We start from the raw sequence: 21605 nt of genomic DNA, 5'->3' as shown, positions 1-21605 counted from the left end.
GTCACGCTTTACCACTGTTGCATACACCACCAGACCTTCCCTGAACAAATACATGTATAGGCTGTCTGGGTTGAATTAAGATAAATCTTTGCTCAAATCGACAACTGTACAACACTTTGAATCTGCTAACGATGAAGCCAAAATCAAACTGGTATATGAACAATTGATATCATTAATAGTTTGCAATTCCTGAACATCATCTCCACTCATCAGTTCAGTTTGGTTTTGGATTCTGCAAGATATGAGTATTGAAAGGTGGTTTCTACCAACCCACCTTAGTCCAGCAGTCATGTCTGCTATCGCTCTGGGAAGCAAGAGTTACTATCTAATTGTATGTAGCATTAGCTTTTTACTTCCACTTTTTGAGGTTTAGAAAATTCAACATTAAGATGCACCTCATAGATATTTTGGCTTTAAAAACGTGTTATTTGTTGGTTGTGAATGCAAGAGCTGCATAGAGCCTCTGTCTTTGGCTGGCATTTAGCCAACATCTCTTCAATGTGTTTTATGTCACAACCACAGCATGGGGATGGGTGTCACTTACTCTGTACAATTAAATTTGACTTCAATTGGAAAGGTGCACCATTGTGGACCAACACAATTTGTTCATATTTCAATAGGTGTTTTGTGTCCAAAAACGCATTAGCTTATTGATTGTATTTATCTGTAGAACTGAATCCTGTGCAGTAACACTGCGAGACTGGTCTCATTGCAAACATCAATGCCACTCAAGCTGGCAATGTTTGCACTAGGGTGATGGATAAAACAGTAAACACAACTTTAAAGGCGAAAACTACTACTGTTGATAATTAATTTTCTGAAAGTTAAGTAAGATAAATGTAGAATTAGTATCTATTTTGTAGACAGCACAGTGAAACTACAAGTTTTAAACTTACCGTATCTTTGCTGTGTTGAGATCTTGTTCGTGATGCCAATTTGTTATGGAAGTTTTCTGGAAGCTGGTGAAAGGAGAACTCAGGCAGCAGCTGATGTCTTATGCAGAAGATTTTAATGTGGACTTGATGCATCAAGGAGACCAGAAGGTGCAGCAATATACAAACAGTAACAGAGTAACATGAGCAACTGTCACCCCCAAGTCTGAAGATGTCCTCACACAGTATCCCCATATATCTTCCTCTACTTGTGTCACCCATTCTAATAGCACATCCATGAATGGCTAGAATTGCGTTCACTTTCTATGCAACATGTAGGTGTTTGCATCCTATTGGATACGGGTGTAATACGCAAGAGTTAAAGTTGGTGCATCTCTGTCTGGGGCATCTGAGTTAGATATGAATGTCTCCAAGCGTAGACACTACAATGCACTGTTTATCTATAACCTGACCTTGGGTACTGTTTAGAGAGAGAAGGGGGGATTTGTTGAATTAGTCAGGCACTCTTCTCTTAATTGTGTACAGATATAATGTAATAGTCACTATATGCACATAATATGGTATACAGTGACTTATACAGTAATGTGTGAGAATATACAAAAATTCCTCAACAATGTGGAGAGGGGTTTGACATATTATATCATGCAATCTTAATTTGAATATTTAAACTGAACAAAAATGCACACAACTGTAAAGGTTGACTTATCAAGTCTAAATCAGATAAAGAAAATGCTTAACATGCAAGTGTGCTCATATGAACTTTTATCTGTTCACCCTGTTTATTGGAACAGCAGTCAACTTCCTTATTACTCTCAAAACCAAAAGTGATTGCTAACCTGAATTACAAAATCTGTTTGTATCACATGATATCCTGTAGGAGAGCAGGTCCATCATTCTCCCCACTCAATTATCAGTTTGATTATACAAAGCATAACAGGCAAAAACAAAAATATGTGAGCAATCATTCACTTTTCTTTTCATGTTAAAGTTCTCCTTGTGTGATCATTCTATGGTTAATTTTTCAAGGCACTCTGTGGCTCTGATTCCTGACTCTATTACTTAATAACCAAATAACTTCTTTAACCAAATCCCTAAAGCAGTTGGGAAAACAAATACTATTATTCAGCCGATGTTAAACAAAGACTCATTTCATTTTTTAACTCAATACAAAATGTTGAAGCATACGGTCTTTGTTATGTCAGAACATAGTTTTGTTACTGGAATGTGATCAAATACTCAGGATAAGCCTGAGTGTCATGGAAGATGATGAACATGCTTGGATTATTCACGTTGTCCACGACACTGTCGTACTTCTGAAAGGATGTGTTGCCCTTGGCTGGTGGTACGATCATGTTTTGTTGTCCAAGCGTGTAATCCCCGGTCAGCACTTGACAGAGGTACATGCATTTTTCCCCTTTTGGATTCGGCTTGGAGTATGTATCCTGGGCAGAGTAGCTGGCGTTGACAGCGAAGTATGTGCCGTTGCCAAAACAGGCAGCTGAAAATGAAACAGCAGCAAAAAGGCTTTGTTTTAGTTTGTGAGCATTTATCTGCCATTTGCTGAAGTTAATATGAAGAAATAACTGAAAAACAACCAGTGTTCGGAACATCCATTCAAGATTTATAAATGTTAATAATGTTTCATTTTCAGTTTAGCAATAAAGGTAAAGGAAGTGTCAGGTGAAACATTGTCCCATATTTTCCTCAAAAATTTCTCACCATTCTTTCCTGCGTAAGCCCTGTTGAAGCCATGTTCATTAATCGTGTTCACTATGGCTTCGATGGTGCCGTGGAACAGACGCCTCTCGTTGTTTGAATGACCGTTTCGCTGCTCAATGTCCCGCTTCTTGATCTGTAGGCTCTTCCACAACATAGGGTTCTGGATCCTCTCAATCTGAACAGGAGGGAAAAGTAAATTGTCTGAATCTATGAAATGATCCAAAAGCACATTTTAAAAGTCTATTAATAACTATATATTGGACGTTCATTTATAACTGTTGTGTACACACTAAACAGGGTCTGAAAGATGTGTAAGCCACTTCTCAAGCAAACGTTGGGATCTATGAAAACAAACTTGACAGGAGAATGTGTGCACTTGTACACTAACTCTGACCCATGCGTAGGGAAATATTTGGGGGATGGGAAAATGACGATGCAGGTTGTGATTTGAAGCCAGATTATTGATCCACTTCATCATCCACATTAAAACCAACAGTGTTTCTTGTGCGTCACAACTGTTCTATAAGAACCTTCAATTTAAAAAGCAGAAAAGGCAAATTACGAGTTGCAGAACCGAGTCATTAATAGTTTTATATAATATATTTTAACACTGTGCATATATAATCAAGTAAGACTTAAGTTTCACCCAGATAAAACTGCAATTTTCTTTTACTGGAAATCACTTCTTCGCAGTTGCACTCCACTGCCACTGACAAATACAGTTTTTAGGGCAGCAAAGAAGAAGTGATTTTCCAGGAGTGTAATGCAAGATTTGAGTTTGGGGGAGTGGCTTGTGTATCATGATTGTCAATATAATCAAAGAAGTTCTATGACATTCACTCTCTGTATTTGTTTTTCAGTGGGTTTACAATGATAGAGTTTATCACTTCCATACAGGGTTAGTAACATAGAACTGTTAAAAAATTATATGCTGTATGTTGTTATTTTTAAATGCACAGGAGTTAAATCGATATCAGGAAGGAAACCATTGGTATTTGAAACATCTCACAAACAAAACTTTCTGCTCTAGTAACAAAGCAGTGTCACTAAAACATGTTTTAAATACAGTGCACTTTAAATGAGGACTACCTTGATAACAGTTCGGTTGCACGAGGCCTGGAAAAGACTCAGGACTTCAATGTGCTCTGCTGTTCCAGCCTGGATTGGGACAGCCAGACACGAAGTGTTGGGTGGCATAGCATCCCAGTGCACGGGTACTTCATCTAGAGACAAAATACATTTTGGGTATCATGTTTTTGGCTTACAAAGTCTGAGAGAGATGTCAAAAAGAGAAATTGTACTAAAACAGATGAATCATTTGCAGTAATAAAAGGTTTAAATGTGAATGCACATTATTCTAGCTTCATATTGGAACTTTTACCAGTGCTTTATAATCTTTTTTATACAGAACGCTCTCATCAATCAGTCAAATACCTTTCAGTTTGTCAATTCTCTTTATCTGCAATGTGCATCCCTGTCTGTCGGTGGCTGGTCCATTTGGCATAGTGACAATGTAGTCTTGACCCTGGACGTCGACTTTTACACTTATCAGATTCTTTTGCAATGCTTGCTCAAGCTGGAAGTTTGTCACTGGATCAAAGCTTAGATACCGGAGCCCTTGCTGCTGGTACTGCCAGTCCGCAACTGTGCTTGCCAGCTCCACGCCCTTCTTCAGGTCTTCCTCATCCCTCACTTTTTTCAGCATTCTATGGATCTCTGTGGTGGCTTTGAGTACATCTTGGCTGAATCCCTCAATTGTTAATGAGGCTTGGCCTTGCTTGCTTTCGATCCTGATGCTCACGCCCACGGTCTTCTGGATGTCAATAATGTGCTGGTAGTCAGTGGTGGAAAAGCTGAGGATGGCTGTGTCTAAAATGGCATTTGTGTTTTGATCTTTGGTAATCAGATCATTGATCCACCGCTTGGCTGAGTCCACTTTGGCCTGTGTGTCGCCGCAGATGTGGAAGCAAGCCGGGTCGACTGCCACCGCCTTGATGACAAAGTCTCCATCTTTCTGTGGCTTGTCAGCAGTTCCACTCCCAAATAATGCTGTGAGAATAAATTTCATGTAATTTATTCGAACATGGGGTTCATATTCAAACTGTAATAACCTGTTGGATTTCAAAATATACAGTCTAGAAGCTCATCAAACTGTGTGAAGTAGTTTGCCTCATGATCCAACAGTGGGTGCTCACAATCAGCTTTTCATTCAAATTTGATATTTAGAAAAAGTAACAGCCCAGTTCTGTACTTACATTTGAGTTTGCTCCACCACCCACTATCCTTATCATTGGGTTTACTGTCAGCGCTTTGTCCTCTGTGTTGCATACTGCTGTGGAAGTCTTTCAGCATCGGTGGTTGGAAAATAACTATCCGAATTGTCTTCAGGGAGCCATGAGTGGATTGGCTCAACACATCGATCACTGCATCTAACATGGCATCTGCCACTTGTCTTGCCTGCACTTTGCCTTGACCTGAGATGGTAGAGCATAATCAAAGTTGACAGCAGCACAAGGCAGTGCAGGTATCGTCACTTGTAAAAACACACATTGAAAAACCACAACTGTTCATTCTCTCTGAATCAATAGAATTCATGTATAAACACAAACATTCAATGAAATCATCTCTAAGTTGGTTTCAAACCCTAAAATTGCAATAAACACTGTATGATTTTTAAGTTTAGATAGGCTTGGGGACTTTCCATACAATATACTCCAGACTCACCAGTGCCAATGGCAGGAAATGAGACAGAGGCATAGCCATTTTTCACACACAACTGAAGTGCATCTTTCACAACCGCTCTGATTTTTACTGGGTCGCTCCGTCCGATCACGTGGAGGATCTTCTTACACCTTAGGTTACCTGGATTGGTCATTATCATGCCTGGGTTGAGCTGGGCACCTGAGGGTGAAGACAATGGATTTGAAGGACTTTGGACCACGACAATCATCTGTGTGCATTATGTGTTTGCATTCAGGCCACACTTCTTTTCATACAAATCTTGTGCTATGATGTGGAACAGAACAGGGTTAAAAGTCAACATGACACTTTACCTCTAGATGTCACTAAATTCTACACACTGAACCTTTAAATACATAATTATTTCATTATAATCTAGAGCACTTTAAGTATTGTTTCATTTATTGTGATAGTTATCACAGCTAGAAAATTGTTTAACTGTGGCAAGTCAGGGTTACAGTGTCATAACAGTTTTTAGTAAATGTTTCATTACCAAGGGCTTGGCACTCTGCTTCAACAGCCTGACCAGCTGCCTCTAGAATAGCCTTGGATACACCTAGAGGTGGAAAAGACATAAACTAATATGTTAGCGTGTATGGATAAAACCTCATTTGTTCTGCATAGCTGAAATATTCCTCTTCTTGTGGTCATTTACCTGAATGAAGAGAAAAGTTTTCATTGGAGGAGTTGACAATGATTTCACTGGTCTCCTTGGTTATGTCTCCTGTGACCAAATGTATGGTGACGCTTCCCATTTTGGTCTCATGCATTCCAGTGCTCGAGACAACATTTGAGAAGGGACCTTGTTGCAGTGGAAAGAAGAAAAAAAAAAGCAAATCAACCAATTAATCAATAAAAATACATTTGATAATTACTGAGCCATTCAGATCATTTTAAATATACAATCCACAGCTTTATACATTTTTAGGTTTACTTGCTTTATACAAAATAAATATGTTTTGTTGATGTTTTTGTTAACTTGATCCTTTATTACATTTATAAAAGCATTGCACATTAACTGCACATAAAATGTTGAATAGATGTTTGCCTACCAGTGTTTTGTGGGGAACCTGTGGATGCTGGACCACGTGAGGCACTGGGGAACTCCTTATCAAATTCATCTCCAAAGGCCTGTAGAGAGAATCAGACCAATATCTTCCACCAAAGAACTCACCAATATTATCAGTACATCACAAAAACATAACAAGAGCAGATTTTCACAAACATGGACATTACTGACACAGCCTCTTTGTGAACTGGTTGATATCGCGGATCTGTCATTCAGTTAATTTCTCAGTGAAAATAACCCAAAACTACTACAAAGCTTCTTCTATTTCCTTACCTGGATAGTCTGCACATCGCCTGCGTAAAGGACAATGACAACCTCCTTCAGGTGTTTAGGTTTTTTCATGCTAAACGCTGAGATTTCAGTCAACATCAAAGAGGCGACTAGGTCTCTTGGGAAACCAAGGTTTCCAGTGCCGACAGCAGGTAAAGCAATGGAGGTCAGGCCAGTGTCCTCTGCCTTGTCCAAGCAATTCTTGAAAATGGCACTCAAGACCTGTAAGGAAAGCATTGATGAAGTACCGTATACTGAATGTTTACAAGGCTGCTGCATACACTTACATGCAATTTAAATATAATTAGAAGTATAATAGAGTATAATCCTAAAAGGAATGTATGCAGTAGATTTAGCTGGATGATGTAAAACATCACATTCAGTAAAACAAAAGCAGGAAAAGTGGTATATCTGAGGCATGTTTCATATGATACAGTATTAAACACAGACTACGCATTTTAGAGCATGTTGCCTTTTCAGTTGCGCCTTGTCCCTTGGTCCATGAAGGTGCAATTGCATGAAAGACTTTCTTGCTCTTCAGTTGGCAGCCGTCTGTCACAATGATCTCGCCAATATTTCCTTTGGCCTTCTGTGCATTTATCAACTGCTGAAGTTTGGGTCCAGCTGCGCGCAGTATTGCATTTGAAACTGCCCCGTTGTTCAGTGAAAGATCCGTTGGCACAGTGTTCACAATCACCTCAGTCTAAGAAAAACAAAATGTTATTAGTTCTTCATTTAACATCATCCTTATCAGACAAAAAGTCTGAGAGTTAGTCTGAGCAATTGGTCAGTATTTAAAGGTAGGGTTGGTAAGTTGCTTGTTGAAATCCTCTTCACATCCTGATAGCCATTTGAAAATCAAAAAAGCATGTCCCAAGTTTCTGTGGTTCTTGAGGGACTGTAATAAACACAACCAATAATTTCAATCGGACGGGATCACTGATAATGAAATGAAATGACACCACAGGCTGGTGTACCGGTCTGTCACTAACCAGCTGCCAGTATGCACCCTGCCCATGCTCTCAGTGCACATAACTAGAGTCTTCAGCCAGAGAGACCTACACGGCTGAAGCAGAGAAGATAGCCAGAACCAGCTTCTAGTTGTCAGTGAGTGCACGTTCATGTGATTTGGGGCGTTGGTTTGATGAGAAGGCCAATAAGAGGGGGTGGGATGTATTGGTTGCATATTTTCATAGTGTAGTCTGCTCTTGTTGGCTTTTTCATGCTTACCAACCCTAGCTTTAATTCCATTCTAGTATTTTGTCGTCACTCTGTCAGCATTTTTAACTAGAAAAATAAAAAATTCGAATTACCGTGGCATTCTCGATGTTTCCTTTAGTGAGAGTGATATTCAAGCCTTCTGTGGTTGTCACTTGACCCAAGCAGTTTGGGTCAGATGAGGTAGATTTAGCATATGTCAGACTTGGAGATGTTGTTTGAAGACTGACACCACCATTTCCAAATTCGTTTTTGACAGCTTTCTCCATAGCCTGAACAGCAGCATCTTCATTGTTCACCAAATGGATCTTCTTCAAGGTGTTGTCATTATATTTCTCATCACAGTGTTCCTTCACTGCTTTGACGATGGTCAGTGCACACACATCAAGAGGAAAGCCTTTGGTTCTACTGATGGTCGGCAGTGCCACAGTGATGCAGCCATGCTTTTCAGCAAGTTCCAGGCTTCCTTTAACAGCTCTTTTCAACTGTGCCAGAGACTTCTGAGGTATAGATGGATCAAACACAGGTCCAAATGCATGGATAATCTTTTTGCAACAAAGCTGTCCTCCAGCATTACTAATGACACAGTCTCCAGGCTTGAGCTGTCCTCTCAGGTTAATTATTTTGTCGCATTCAACCTGCAACTGAGGACCAGCAGCATTCAATAGTGCTGCCCCTAGACCCCTGTTGTGTTGCAGCTGCTGATTAACAGAAGTGACAACTGCGTGCACTGGGTAACTGCACATATCTGCCTTACAAACAGCTATTTCCACACCATCAGATGTCTGAAGCTGATAAACAGGGTTTGGTCCACGGCTGTTGGCAAAATCATCCTGCCCACCACTGGTCTCATCAACTAGTTGGACCAAGCTGCCAGTGTCAGACAACAGTGAGGTGACATACATAGTTTCTTTATCCCTAAAGAACTTCTTCACCCCAGGTTTGGTGATGTTTACACTTTCAAAGAGCAAAGACTGGACCAGGTTTTCAACTGAGGTCTTGCAATGTGTGACATCAACTCTGGAACCATTGAGACAGATGGAATCGTTTCTGAAAGACACTGTCACTTTGTCTTTGACTTGCTCCAAACAAGATGTTTTGCATTTTTGAATGTACTTAATGATTGCATTGGTCTTGACATCAACACTTTCTTCAACTTGGGCATTCTGCGTCAAGAAGTATTCAAGCTCACCGCTGACTTTCATTACATTACTCTTGTGGCCACTCACAACAACTTGTTGACCAGTGCAGAAGATCTGGAGTCTCCTGCATGACTTGCTGTTGGCATCTTGTAATTGTGAGACCAGATCCTGCCACGCCGATGTCGCCAGGACACTGCTATCTTCAACATCGATGTTCTGAGACATTAAAAGCTTTTCCAGATGGTCTTCAGCTGCAGTCAGATCTCTGTCAGAAATAGCAAGGAGCTCCACTCTGTGTGCATCGATGTCAAATGCTGCATTTATGCCGTAAGATATCAGCAAAGCATTTGTAAGCTCATCTTGCTCTTCTAACCTCAGCAAGTCAAGCACTGATTTATCCATTTCCAAATTCAATCGTTTTAATCCACATATTGCTTCACGAATCACTTTATCTACTTCCATAATCTCCTCGCTCAAACCAGTTACAATCACACCTGGATTGTCTTTTCTGAATGTCATTTTCAGTTCTGGGTACAAACGTTGCAATTTGTCCTGAAGACCATCTTGATAGAGAAGGTGGAATATTGATGGTGACACTTTGATGACTTGGGTCTTCGTCGCTTTCTCCCTTTGCACCCTTCTGACAATTTTGTTGATGGCTTCACAAACACTTTCCTCAAGTTTATTTACATCATCCACAAAGCCAACTACTGACAAGATGCCACTGGCTTTATCTGGCACTAAATCCACATCCTGATTCTGAAGCATTTGTCTGATATTCCCCACACACTCTTCCCATACCTCTGAATCTGGCTGAAACTTCAGGGATTTGAATTTCAACATAGCTTGTGCAAAGGCTGACTTCACTCTACCCCTCCACTCTTCAATGATGGCTTTGGCATCTTTTTGCCGAAGAATTGAAACTACTGGGCTCAAGCACACAGCAGATCCTTCGAGTTTTACATTACAAAAGTTTTTAGCTAAGTCCCTGTGAATGGACTCTGCTGCTGATTTATGGTCATTCAGGTATCTCCACACAGCATTGTCAATGGGTTCATAGACAGCTGCAGGGAGTTTTAAGGAGGGCCTGTCTTTGCCGTAGAGGGCTGCTCCCAAAGAGGAATAGAAAGGATAAACTTTGATCTCTTCCTGTTTGATGTGATGCTTCTTCTTCATGACTTTCTGAACAGCTATAGAAAGAAATATTACATTGACTGTCAAATTGTCCAGAATTGATATAAAGCTGTAAATCTCTGATTATCATTGTACTGCATTTATACGGACATGTTAATATTCAATGTGCACTATAACTGTGTTACCTTGATTGTCTTTGAAGGTGATGAGTGCAAACTGTTCCACTTCATTAAGCAGAACATTTTCCACATCCCCACCAGCATTCTCGAAATACAGGTAGAGAAGATCTTCATTTAAATTTTGGATGTCTTCCACCACAACTTGCTTTGTGACTTCAAGAGGCTGGACTGACAATCCCTTACTTGCGAACATCCTGTTTTTAGGGCATCTTGCCACAAAGTCAGTGCTTTCTGTGGGATAGTGAAAAAAATCAGAAAGTTAGGCAATAACCTACGATGGAGTTATATGTACATTTATAGTGGGAAAGAAATGTCTAAGAATAAAGTAGTGTTATGATGGCAATGAAATCTAAATTGAACAAGAATTAAGTCGCAGTATCATGAGAAAAAGTTTTAATTTAATGAATGAATTTGGTGATATCTAGTGGTGAAGTTGCATGTTGCAGCTGAATACCCTTCATCTCACCCTCCCCTTCCAAACATGAGAGAGAACCTGTGGTGAACTTCAGTTGTCATGAAAACTCAAAAGGCTTTTGTTTGTCCAGTTTGGATGTCTGTATAAAACTATGGCAGCCTCTGTATTTAAATACAAAAGGCCCATTCTATGGTTAAGAAAACAACAATTCATATAACTTAGATGAAACACAAGAGTGAAAACATCACTAGGATTATATTATATGCAACTTCTGAGAAAAATCCCTTTCACCTAAATCTTACACACCTTTAAAATGAGGAATGTGCAGCATCTTATTTAGTTATACTTTAGTTTAGGTTTTATGTTACTTAATCACACCTGCACACAAGCACCACATTATTGTAAGTATAAGGACTTAGAAAAGATTGTGTCAGAAACTGTGTCTATTTCAAAGAAAGGGCCACACACACTTGAAGGAAATTGCCTTTTTTGTGGAGAAGAAAATCCTTGGTAGTGGTCAACAGTAAATTGTTGGTTACAACTGTGTGATATTCAAATGGATTTCATAAGCTCCTTTCAGCAATTAAATTACACCTTTATTCTCGTGATATCACAACATATTCTCAAAATCTTTATTCTTCAGTATGGCCCTTATAAACCTTTCATAAAATGGCATCAACATTGTTGCCAAGGAGAAGTTTAGGGTTCATACAATACATGTTTTGAGAAAAACATCAAATCTTTTACAATAACTGTTCACAAGAAAACTCTAACTCAATTCAATTTAATATGAATTGGTGATTGAATGATAACTTTTTCAGGTTCTATTGTAAGCATGCATCAATAAAGTAGGATTTGGCATATACACTGCACTTAATTTAAAGGAAACCTCTGTACAAGTTGTGTTTTTTGGAACTATAATTACACGCATACACACACAACACACACAGTAAATGAATACCTTTTCCACTCTGGAAAGTAACCACAACAGAGGAGATGCCATGAATGATTTCCAACGTGAATGAGGCAGATGGGGATTTGGGATCCTTTAAAACATTCTCCACCAACATCTCCAAAAACTCCAGGCTCAGTTCTTTTGGAATATTCCCTAAAACAGCCGAGGTGGAACACAGCGTTTCATCTGCTGCTGCATCGTCTCTGCCTTTGGCCTCCGTCTGAACTTTGGCTGCAGCTGTGAGTTGATGAAGATTAAGTGAGTGAACGCACATTTCTTGATGAAGTAAGATAATAAAGTAACAAAAAACGAAATGTCTTATTTGTGGGAGGCTTATTCTGGGTGTTAGCTCATAAGCTGTTTCAGACATGACCTCCAGGTTTTTTTTAGCACAGACGCATTCACAATGGCAACAAATTTGCTTTATTCAGGCGAGAGGTGGAGCAGCCGGGTGCAGCAGACAGAGGCAATAAGTGATGTATTAACTCCACGTGTAGATCAGGTGGTTTTGTTGAAAGCACCTCTGCACCGTTGTCAGCTCTTATCACCAAATTTGTTTTCTTTTTGTTGCTCGTGGTGAATCCAGTGGGGGAAACCCTACTGCGTTCACACATCTAATTTTTCTCTATGGACTTCATAGTGAGAGGCCAGGCGGATAAAATCCGTAGAAAAACTAAAAGGAAACCTTTGGTATCTTTTAGTTGTCATAAAAAGTCAAAAGGTGTTTAGTTTGTCCAGTTTGGACTACTGTCAAAAACTATGGCGGCCTCCGTATTTAAGTACAAAGGGCCCATTCTGTGGTTAAGATAACAACAATTTGTACGATTAAGATGAAACACTTCACTAAGATTTTTTTTTTTTTTTTTTTTTCTGATGGATCACGATTTCAAACAAGTTGGACACTATTGGGCTGTGCTAATTTAATTTCATGTTATTAAGGTTCACATGAAACCTGACCATCAACCCAAATATGCTACAACTAAGCAAAAGAAAAAGGAGAGAGTGAAAGAGAGTGGGAGAAAAAGGGAGAAGCAAAACTGAAACTAACTTTATTTTTGAACAAGGGCCAAAGAAAATCAAGGACTAAAGTGGAACAGAGTGGTATGTTTTTCAAAATTGGTTTGAGTTGTTAAACATAGACAAGAAATTAGAGCTGGGTATTAAACAGTATCAATATCAACAGAATTTTCATCGATAGAAATATTTAAAAAAAGATCAATGTATATTGATACAATTTGACCAATTTTTTTAACCACAGAACATGAGGCACGTGTGTGTGTGTGTGTGTGTGTGTCGCACTGCAAGTCTGAGTAAATGTATCTAGAACAAACAAACAGAGTGAGACACATACTGGTGTTACTTACATGTCTTGTTGACTTTATCAGATGGACCTTCCTGTTCCTGACAGCACACAAACAAATGATTTAAGTCACAACTGTGTTTTAATTTGGCTTCTTGTGTAACCAGTTTCATACAGTGCCCTACATGTCCAATCTGACAAGTTATACGCTCATTCAATTATCAACCGTGTCAAGAAAACATCACAGAAAGTCCTGTCACTTGTTTAATTACCACCTTCCAACATTCTCTGCTCCTGTGGCAGATCTAGGACTTTTCTAAATCAGGGATGATGAAGCAACCTCAATTTACAAAGAGGGGTCAGTTAAAAGTCCAACATCCATGCACAATTCCTGATTCAGTGATGTCACATGTAAGTCATTCCTTGTTTACGGTTATATATAGCTTTGATTCAAAGCCACACATCTTTGAATATATTTTGAAAATTGTTCAAGCACATTGAGTATTCCGAAAAATCCTGGGGGGAAAATTAATGATAATATCTTTATTTATAAATAATTTATATAAAACAATCCAGGTTGGACCTGCCCCTGGATCAGACCCTTTTCTCCTTATGACGTAGATTACAACCACAAACTTCCCTCACAAGCAATAATCATAAATTAAACACATTAATAATAATGTGACATTCATCGTGATAATGATCACCATCAATTGATATGAAAATGTATATCTTGGTATAATCTTTTGTCATATGGTCCCAGCCTACTCCCCTACAGTACTCTCACTAAGTTCTTGCTTGAAAGAAGGAGGATGGGTTGAGAATATATAGAGAGAAATATACACATTTTATTTGAGGCTAAGACAGAGAGTGAAATTAAGTTTTTTTCCCCTTTTGCTCTGTGATCTCCCAAACAGCTCACTAGCTCAAGAGGTCTGTAGAAGTACTTTCACACCTCTTTCTACAGGATGCACACACACAGGGACTTTACACCCACTTCTTCTGCTGCATGTGATGGACTTACTGTGATGTGATGGACAACTCCTGACATTTGATCATAGAATATATAAAGAGCATTTGATTGTAACTCGTTTACCTGAGATGATGATGCTGCTGCTGTTTTCTCATCTGGGGGGAATCGAACTGTCATGTTCAGAACAACTTTATCCGCCTGGATCTGGTGCGACTCTTTCCTCAGCACATTTTTCTGGTCTGTGAGTGGAGAAGAGAAGAAGAAGAGAAGAAACAGAAGAAGAGGGATTCATTGTTATGACGGAGGATGTCACATCACTCTTTTTATTTCTTTAGTTTGAGTCCAGGCCTTAGACGGAGCCCACCTTGCTCTGTGCGGAAGCGCAGCACCGCCGTCTTGCTGCCATTCACGTAGTCGACCTCGCAGTCTCCTCCGCAGGACTTCTTGCTGTTGAAGTACTTCAGCAGCTTGATCTTTATTTTCGGGATTTTGTTTTCTTCCAGCTCGACGAGCAGAGGGTAAGAATACGCGTCAGCCATGGCTGCGGACCAGGCTCCTTCTGCCGTCTCGCCCGTATTACTTTCAGTTTTGTTTCTTGGGAAAAACAACAGTTGGCTTATATAAGGGCGAGTCTGCTTTTTACTTTCGCTTTCTGCCTCCCCCCTCGGTACTTTCCCGGACTGAGTAGGTGAGTGTGTTTTACTCTCAGCACAATCCTCTTTGTTTTACTCTGTAAACTTCATCTCTTAACGTCGACATTGAACCAACGTTAACGGACAGGTGCGTGATCCGTCAGGTCGAGATTTTAAAAAAAAATGGCGGATTAATTCGTGCAGAAACTTCCTCCGCCATTGTCCGAGGAAACGTAGACAGAATGAAACAACCATGCACCGATGAATGTCCACCAGTTAGTTCAGTTGCTCAACTTTAACCAACTTCAACTTGTATGAACGCTGCGAGTGTACCAGAGGGTGAATGTGGACAGTAGTTAGACATCAGTAAGATTATCTCAGGGTGATGGAAGTGGTTTAACTTTAAACCGTTTTGTTTTCTATCTGGATCGTTTTTAAACTTGACTCTGTTTTTCTTTTTCTCAGAATATAGCATAACTTTAATGTTTGCTGAAGTACAACTGATCTATGTCTCCCTCTAGTGGAGTGAAAGAAAACAGCACTTGTCCACGTTTTCCCTACTAGATACTAAAGTCACGCAACATTACGAATATCTCCTGGGGGAAATAGCTTTTCATTTCGAACATTGTTTTTCCCACTTTTTTTCTGTTTTCAATCAAGTAAATGTAACTTTCATTTATGATACAGCACATTAGTGGCCTCTGTCTCCCTCTACTGGAGTGATAGAAAGCAGCAATTGTTTGTAGTTGCTGGAAATGTACTATGGGATCCCCCAGTTCAGGAAGTACAAAATACTGAATATATTGTACTTGTACTATTCTTGATTTTTGAATTGATTTTAATTCAAATTAAATCATGCTCATCATAATCAGGACTCCCATACACTAGATATCATCTATATCAGTGGGACCTTGTGAGGAAAGTAAAGTAAAATAATATAATCAGATATTTTTTGAGAAATGTCTAACCCACTTTTTCCACCATTAAAAGCTGCAGTCATTTCAGTTTCAGTCTATTGTCTACATCGAGGACAAATTCTACATTTGTGCATCAGAGTCCATAATATATCTCAAATATACTGAATGCTCAAAATTAAATTAAAGAAGGAAAACATTACTCCAGAAAATGAAATTGAGAAATTAAGTATTTTATTGATGTTTGGAAAATGTTGCATTGCAGCTACAGTTGTTTGCCAGTAGGAGGTGCTGCAGCCCTCCTCAGTACACCCACTTCCTAAGTCTTTGGTAGAAGTACAAATAAATCGACATAATGTACTCAATGTAGGAGTTACACATCAACAATCCTACTTGAGTAAAAGTGAGTAATTACGTGCTTTTAAACATACTTATTGATACTGTCCAATCTGAATAGATCGATGGACCAATTCCCCCATTGTTATTGATTACTTATAAGAATAAAGAAAAACAATGTGAACATACAGTATAACTCAATGCATTGCAAAAATATAGTGGAGTAGAAATTACATATATTTGCTGATACATGTAGTAGAGTAAAAATTAAAACTAGGCAAAAATAAATCTACTTATGTTAAGTGCAGAATATATTCATGAAAAATGATTACAGTAATGGAGTCAATGTTCTCCACTACATCCTAGCACTCTTTATATATAAGTATAAATAAATATATATAAAGAGAGATGTGGAATTAATATGCAAAACAGAACATTATGGGGAATATAAGTATGTATAAGTATAGTGAAAGGATGATTACTAGAGATGATCGAAAGTACGCGTGACAATGCCAAGTATCAAATATATTTGCCACTAATGTCTTTGTATGATTTACTCACACAAACTTACTTTTTTTCATGGCTCTATTTAGGAACCATGGCCAGTAAGTTGGATATCACTCTTCAAGGGCCTTCAGTCAACATTGTGAGGCAGTGTGGACCGGCCCTGAGCGACATCCTCCAGAGCAAATTCGGATGCACGGCCATCTTTGCGCATGTGGCTTCTGAAAGTGTTCCGACCTTTGTGCAGCAGCAGAAAACCTTTGTTCCAGAGAAGAAGTTTGGTGGCGTGCTGCGTGGAGGCATCAAGTTATCTGTGTGGAAGGACGATCTCGCCAATGTTCGCGTGGATGCAGTCGTGAATGCTGCAAACATTAGGCTTCAACACTATGGCGGCCTCGCTCAAGTTCTGTCCCGCGTGGGTGGTCAGCAGATCCAAAAGGAAAGTGATGACTACATCAGACGGATGGGGGAACTGAAAACAGGAGATGCAATTGTCTGTGGTGCTGGATTACTACCATGTAAGAAGATCATTCATGCTGTGGGCCCTTGCTTACCATTATATCCAACACAGTCTGAAGTTAATCAGGCTAATCAGCTGTTGAAGAGGACCATCACAAGCATTCTGGACAAGGTTAAAGAAAACAACCTGAAGAACGTCGCCATTCCTGCTATAAGCTCGGGACTGTTCAACTTCCCCCTGCCAGTCTGTGCGAACACCATCGTGTCAACTGTGAAAGAGTACTATGACAAGAACTCTTACGGACATCTTCCTGAGGAGATCCTCCTTGTCAACAACGATGACCCTTCGGTGAATGAAATGGAGAGGGCCTGTTGTGAGATATTTTCCCCCAAACTGTACAGCAAGGTAGCAGGAGCAGGAGCAGGAGCTGGAGCAGGAGCTGCCAAAAACTCCACTTCTACGGTCCAGATTGGAGCTGTCCAACTGACACTGAAGTGGGGTAAAATTGAGGAACAGGAGGTATGAATCTGACATCTGTCTTCATTGTTTGATCATGATTCGATCATGATCAGACCAGAATAGTCATGTGATACATGCAACTGGAAGACAGACAAATATTTGTAATGAGAAAAATTTACAAATTCTTTCTTGATTTGCCAAGGAGGGTATTTTCTAATCTGTGTTTTTTGGGGTATTTTCATTCACCTTGTTTATTGTTGTTGGATCCCTTCAGACAGATGTCATCGTAAACACTGCATCAGCAGACAGAGACCTGGGATACGGTGTCATCTCCAAAGCTTTATTGAAGAAAGCAGGTCATGGATTGCAACAGGAGCTTTGCAGAAACAAGAAAAACGGAAGTGTGATCGTAACAAAAGGCTACTCCCTGCAATGTAAAGAGGTGTTTCACACTTTTTGCAGTGCAACACGGGCGGTAGGTCGTACGATAAGTAAAAAAAGAAAATATGAAATCGTCATGTGTAATATTAATTCTAAATCTAAAAGTACAAATGATGTCATTTAGACTAAAGTTTTCACATTGAAAAAATATCCTGCACAATTTGGAAGAGATCATTTCTCTGTGGTATATCCAGAGAGCACATAGTCTAAGTAGCATTAAAAACAGCTCGCTAAAAGGGTGATATCAAAACAATAGCTGAACTGAGAGATAAATATATGTTCTGGTGAGCAGGAAAATATTAATATACTGCATATAAACTGTTAAGATTCTTCTGTAATATTTGTCTGTCTCTTTGTTCATTAATTACAGGTCCTTTTCAAGTCAGTCCTGGACTGCCTATATATCGCAGTCTCAAATAATCACAGGTCGATTTCCTTCCCCGCCATCGGCACTGGAGGCCTCGGCTTTAGTAAAACAGAAGTTGCCCAGATCATGTCAGCTGCAGTGGAGGACTTTGCCAAGAAGTCCCCCCAAGCCTTGGAAGTTCACTTTGTCATATTTCCATTGGACAAAGACACATATAAGGTTGTATTGCAAAAAATGCTTTCCTGATATTAGAACAATATTACTGCGTGTATGTGTGTCCCTGAAGGCGGCTTGAATAGAGACGCCTTGACAGTAATGGTGATAGAAAGATGACTTGATGACTTTGTCTTTCCAGGCTTTTGAGGAAGCGATGAGATCTCTCCCTCAAAAAGCATCGAAACCTGGCTTTACACAGGGTAACAACACCATATTTATATTAACACTACCTGCACAAAAAGGTGACATCACAAGTATTCATGTATTTTGCCGAGAGTAATAGAAGAAGAAATGTACTTCCCATATTTGCAGTAATTAAAGTCATACAAAGATTTGCTTCTGTGGGGTTTTTCTTTTCACTAGATTGATAAATTGACTTTGTTCTTGAATAAGACTGGGGTTATGCTAGTGTAGGACAGCAAATGTAAAAATCATCCGTACAGTGAGGATGCATGTTTGATTAATCCTATTTCTGTATCACTAAAAAAGCAGCCGATCCTGAATTGTGGCAGTGATTGTTACCTGTATGTCTTCTCCATCAGAGTTGGAGCATAGAGATAACCTCCCGGACGGCAAACCTGCCGCTCCGCAGATCAGCCTGCATGGCAGCTCTGAGTCGATTTTCGAGGCTGAACAATGGCTCCGCGGCCTTTTCAAATCCTCTGACACCGTCACCATCCGTAACAACTTCATTCAGCACTTTGGCGAGCAGGAACATCTAAAGCTGGCCCATTTGTCGAGCCAAAAGACCATCGACATCGAGGAGTCCTTTGACAAAGGTCATGCAGACATAACAGTGTACGGGGATTCATGTGAGGATATTGTCGTGGCAGCCTTGCAGGTGGAGGCCATGCTCTGTAACATCCAGAGGGAATTCGTCCGAGAGGAAGAGCGCGCCATGCTCCCATTCTCCACCGAGAAGGTGACCTTTGAAAGAACGCCAGTTGATAATTTCAATGATACGTTCTCAAAAAAATCGTCTGTTCTCAAAAAGGAGGGGCTGCACATGTTGAAGGTACAGTATGTGTTACTGTCTCTGCTGGAAGTGCCTCATATCTTATGTCTTCTTGTTCACCACTGCTTGACTCAGGTAGATTTTATTGTATCTAGTTGGAGAAAGTGGCGAACCCGACGCTGAAGATGATGTTTGAAGAGAAGAAAAAACAGCTACAATGCTTCACTCCTCAAACCATGTTTCAGTGCATACCTGCACAGTTCTGCGAGATGGTCAGCCATGTTGGATTCCATGCAGAGTACGCACCACCTGCAGGTATGACGCATTTGACTCTGTAACCCAATTTGAATTGCCTTTTAGGTAAATGATGCTGAGTGGAACTATGCTTTTATGGATTCAGAACATCAAATGTAGAGAAGAAAGGATATAAATTAAGACAAAAGCCCTGTTCAGACCTCTTATTAACATCTGTCCTGAGGGACCAGATCACAAGTGCACAGCTCAGAGTGCTTGTGCTCACACCTGGCAAATCATAAAGTCTTTTGTGTCAACACGCGTGTCTGCGAGCGAGGGAGAACGAGCGGACTGACTGAATAAAGGTCATTCCATGGTGATCAGTGTGATCAAAGTAGACTTTGTGGCTGTGGCTACAAACATCCACATATGGACACTGAGAAGTGTTACAGTATGTTTAAACTGTAGCAGGTCAGAGGACGTCAGCTGGTGGCCCAGGATGCATTTGCGTTCACACAACTAAAAGATTGTTGCCACATACATCTCAGACCATCAACAAATGCAGTTTGAGTGATGGCATCTCTGAATGCTTTTTAGTTCAATCAGACCTGTACCTAGCGCTGACCACTTGTAATCAGATCTCTCAGGATGGACGGTAGAAGCAGGTCTGAATGTGGTCATAGATTATAACCAGTTTTTTGTGTTCCTCTGTAAACAGACCCAGCTTATGGAGAGGGTATCTACTTTGCTGGCACCGCGAGGAAAGCCATGGAAGTGTGGAAGAATCACAATGAGAAGTACGTGTACTTGGTGGAGGCCGAAGTGCTGACAGGAAACTCCACCCCTGGCAGACCAGGTCTCATTCTACCAGTTATGGGGACAAACTCCCAAATGATCAGCAGTGTGAGTGGAGGACCTGACATCTCTGTCATATTCAGTGGTTACCAGGCTCTGCCCAAGTACATCCTGACCTGTGTGGTGGGCTAAAGAACCACTTCTCCACTCTTTCCTCAGATGTACTGTGGGCTGTGATACTATTACACATTTAAGAATCATTCCAGTGTTAATCTAGATCTGAAGTACTCTCTTAACGAATGTTAACACTCTGAGAAAATAATTCGGTTCGCACTTCTCTTTGAAACTATATAAACAAGACCAGTGCCACAATATCACAGAGGAATTACAGGTTTGTCAATGTTGAAGCTGAACTGCAGCTTGAAAGTTTGAAGTTAAGTGTTTAATTCTTTCCAGTTGAAGTTTGTATCTTTTTGTGGGATTTGCATGTATTCTTCACAGCATCAGTTATATTACTATATAGCACAATCATCTGTAAAACAATCACTGACTCTGATTTAAAAATGCACTGTGTTATGGCAGAAATATTGACCTTAAATCATCTCGTCATTTTCCTTTAGTGATAACTCATTGTACCATATATACAAAAATATTAGTAATGATTATAGTAACACTTTATATTAGGGAACACACAAAGTGAACATATCCAAGCAATTGTAATTCATGTACAACAACTTCCTTACTTACTATCAATAAGCAGTAATTAGGAGGTTATTAAGGGAAAACTGTTAATTAATGGAGTAGTTGCAGAATAAGGTCATTAAAAATAAGGCATTAATAAGTGCTTTATAATGACTAATAAAGAGCCAATATGCCTCTAATATCCATGCTTATAAGGAATGTGTTAATGGTTGATATGTGTTCCCTAATGTAAAGTGTTACCATGATTATATACTGACATAGATCTTATTCCACTTCGATTTGAGAAACACTCTAACATCAAGTGTAAAGGGAAGTAGTTTGTTGTCTTATTACAAACAACAAAGAAAATTGTAACCTAATTGTAAAATGCTCATGGACTAATGGTGGTGACTTTCAAAAATCAGGAAGAAGAAAATCAACAATATTTGGATGGACCCTGAGGGGGAGATGTAATGTGCCCGACAGTGATTTCAAAATTAAACAAATTTAAAAACATTTTACTCGTCCTCTTTGTTTATTTTGAAGATGGTTTGTTTTCACCACTTCACAGATCAGGGATAACACTGCTTGTTTTAACACAAATC

At 39.7% G+C, this 21605-nt stretch overlaps 2 protein-coding genes across 4 annotated transcripts; one reads left to right on the top strand and one right to left on the bottom strand.

Moving 5' to 3' along the window:
- Positions 1-992: 992 nt before the first annotated feature.
- LOC109631109 (protein mono-ADP-ribosyltransferase PARP14-like) lies at positions 993-14545 on the bottom strand. The gene is made up of 17 exons (XM_069533009.1): positions 14371-14545; positions 14130-14245; positions 13098-13134; positions 11740-11970; positions 10370-10594; positions 8004-10240; positions 7163-7393; positions 6694-6912; positions 6404-6482; positions 6007-6153; positions 5845-5907; positions 5337-5513; positions 4868-5086; positions 4047-4661; positions 3702-3835; positions 2613-2787; positions 993-2391 (listed from the first exon to the last, which is right to left on the bottom strand). The coding sequence occupies exons 1-17, from the start codon at positions 14543-14545 to the stop codon at positions 2108-2110; spliced, it is 5364 nt and encodes a 1787-aa protein (XP_069389110.1). The 3' UTR covers positions 993-2107.
- Positions 14384-21516, top strand: parp9 (poly(ADP-ribose) polymerase family member 9). 3 transcript variants are annotated; one of them, XM_020090131.2, is made up of 8 exons: positions 14384-14524; positions 16482-17371; positions 17586-17786; positions 18123-18338; positions 18475-18535; positions 18878-19350; positions 19446-19605; positions 20243-21516. In XM_020090131.2, exons 2-8 carry the CDS (start codon positions 16487-16489, stop codon positions 20509-20511), a joined length of 2265 nt encoding a protein of 754 aa, XP_019945690.2. In that variant the 5' UTR covers positions 14384-14524; positions 16482-16486; the 3' UTR covers positions 20512-21516. The 3 variants fall into 3 exon arrangements, with proteins under 3 accessions (XP_019945690.2, XP_019945691.2, XP_069389112.1); XM_020090132.2 differs by lacking the exon at positions 14384-14524 and adding an exon at positions 14555-14694; XM_069533011.1 differs by lacking the exon at positions 14384-14524 and adding an exon at positions 14689-14786.
- The last annotated feature ends 89 nt before the right edge of the window (positions 21517-21605 follow it).

This window comes from Paralichthys olivaceus, chromosome 10 (assembly GCF_024713975.1).
Source record: "Paralichthys olivaceus isolate ysfri-2021 chromosome 10, ASM2471397v2, whole genome shotgun sequence".
In the NCBI taxonomy this organism is placed as follows: Eukaryota; Metazoa; Chordata; class Actinopteri; order Pleuronectiformes; family Paralichthyidae; genus Paralichthys; species Paralichthys olivaceus.
Note: the sequence above shows the minus strand (reverse complement) of the source record. Positions and strands in the feature narration are given on the sequence as shown.

Bases quoted from the DNA above. Each gene is read 5' to 3' on its own strand.
- parp9 (XM_020090131.2), top strand. From the start codon at position 16,487: ATGGCCAGTAAGTTGGATATCACTCTTCAAGGGCCTTCAGTCAACATT. The intron at 17,787-18,122 runs GTAGGTCGTACG...CATTAATTACAG, and splicing joins TTTGCAGTGCAACACGGGCG to GTCCTTTTCAAGTCAGTCCT. The intron at 18,536-18,877 runs GTAACAACACCA...CTTCTCCATCAG, and splicing joins GAAACCTGGCTTTACACAGG to AGTTGGAGCATAGAGATAAC.
- LOC109631109 (XM_069533009.1), bottom strand. From the start codon at position 14,545: ATGGCTGACGCGTATTCTTACCCTCTGCTCGTCGAGCTGGAAGAAAAC. The intron at 10,241-10,369 runs GTAACACAGTTA...TTCTTTCTATAG, and splicing joins CACCTTCAAAGACAATCAAG to CTGTTCAGAAAGTCATGAAG. The intron at 3,836-4,046 runs GTATTTGACTGA...TTTTGTCTCTAG, and splicing joins GAGAATTGACAAACTGAAAG to ATGAAGTACCCGTGCACTGG.